The sequence below is a fragment of the Mus pahari genome, chromosome 1 (assembly GCF_900095145.1).
Source record: "Mus pahari chromosome 1, PAHARI_EIJ_v1.1, whole genome shotgun sequence".
Taxonomy (NCBI): Eukaryota; Metazoa; Chordata; class Mammalia; order Rodentia; family Muridae; genus Mus; species Mus pahari.
The window spans coordinates 145,598,368-145,600,246 of record NC_034590.1 but is presented as its reverse complement, the minus strand read 5'-3'; the positions used below and the strand labels follow the sequence as shown (position 1 = coordinate 145,600,246).

Below are 1,879 nucleotides of genomic sequence, written 5' to 3'. Positions count from 1 at the left end.
AGGCATGGTGCAGGTAGAGCTGAGAGTTCTACATCTTTATCCAAAGGCTGCTAGTGGAAGACTGACTTCCAAGAAACTAGGGTGAGGATCTTAAGCCCACACCCACAGTGACACACCTACTCCAACCAGGTCACACCTATTCCAACAAGGCCACGCCTCCAAATGATGGACTCCTTGGTCCAAGAATATACAAACCATCACAGTGTGTTTGTGTGTGTGTGTGTGTGTGCGTGCGCGCGCATGCGCACGTGCGTGGGCGTGTGCACTCATACCTGTGCTATAGTGCAGATGTAGAGGTCAGTGGACAACTTACAGAAGGTGGTCCTCTACTTCTTCCTTGTGGGTTCCTAGGTTAGAACTCAGGTGATCAAGTCCGATGACAAGTGCCTTAACCCACTGCAGAGAAAGTCACATGGGATTTTTGGTTACCCACGGCTGCCCTAACGTCTTTCCTTCCCTAATGCACAATTCCGCTCTACCCAGATTCTACTCTTTCTGATAATCTCTTCATAATTCGACATCATGAAGTAAAACTTCCATAGTAGAGGTGGTTCATAGTACTTCATCCATTTGTTTAGTCATTCATCCACACGACCTTTTGCCTATTTCACGTTGCAAGCCATTTTGGAAAATGTAAACAGAACTTCATGGTAGACTTAGGGTAACGTTTTCTTCTTGGTGGTTCATGCCTGTATTTCAAGAACTGTTCTGCTTTTCTTGACTCAGCCCATCTGCCAGGCAGCCTACCAGAACGACTTGGGGCAAGTGTGGCGGTGGGCGAAAGAAAGCAACCATTACGTGGATGTTCAAGATGGTTTCAATGGCGATACTCCCCTCATCTGTGCCTGCAGGCGGGGCCACCTGAGAATTGTCTCCTTCCTTTTAAGGAGAAATGCTGATGTCAACCTCAAAAACTTGGTGAGTCTGCAGTGGGATGATGGTCTAATGCAAATGGCATTGTTTCAAGTGTGACATTTCTACAGACCTAACTTGGAATATGTCTTTAGCCAAAAATTTTATACACATAGATACATTTAAAGCTTGTGTGATGTTTAACAAAAGAACGTGCAACTATAATGAGTTACGTAGTTTCTCTTATAATCTGATGTTTGCCAAAAGAAGAACAGGTAAAATAAGTTAAACAGACAAATCAATGAATGAATACATAAACCAAAGTAACCAAACAAACAGAACAAAGGGAGGCTGTGGCATGACTACCTGGGGATGTGAGACAGGAGAATGTAAGGAGGTGTGGGGGGATATACCCCAAATATACCTCGTACAGAGGGAGCGAGTGTAACTGTGAAGCTTCTCCTTAAATTGCTGGAACTGATGTCACTTTTCCTTCTTACAGCTTCTAATATAGACAATTCTTTTCTTGCCTGCTTCGCCTTACATAGCATTTTGTTAGACTAAAAGCATGAAAATAGCATTTCAACCAGCAGGGATGTTTGGTGATGATGTCATTGTGCCTCTGAGGAAGACGGCAGGCCACTCTGTTGGCTGTAGGCAGTTTCTCCTTTTTTCTGTTCTGCTTTCTCTAACCTGTCTTGTTTCTCTCTTCATTATTTCATTACAGAAATAATGGGGGGGGTGTAGGGAAATGTGGTGCTTGCCACTATTTACATTTTTACTGTTGTTTTGATATAGGGTTGCATTTTTTTAATAATGTTTTTCACTGGTGTGTGTTCATGTACTGTGTGCTGGGTTACATGAGAGAATTTTCACCCATGTCTATTGTATACTTCTAACATATTCTCCCTTACTTCCTTACCTTCTCCTTATATACCCCATATACCTGTTTATCATCTCCTTGTATACTTGATATACCTCCTTACCTTCTCCTTGTATACCCCGTACACCTCCTCACCTTCTCCTT

General features: G+C 42.9%; 1 protein-coding gene across 1 annotated transcript in view; it reads left to right on the top strand.

Moving 5' to 3' along the window:
- Ankrd22 (ankyrin repeat domain 22) overlaps nt 1-1,879 on the top strand; it is a 28,171-nt gene that overhangs the window by 11,505 nt on the left and 14,787 nt on the right. The window contains exon 2 of the mRNA XM_021219051.1: nt 727-918. Coding sequence (XP_021074710.1) covers nt 727-918 — 192 coding nt within the window. The remainder of the gene's footprint in view (nt 1-726; nt 919-1,879) is intronic.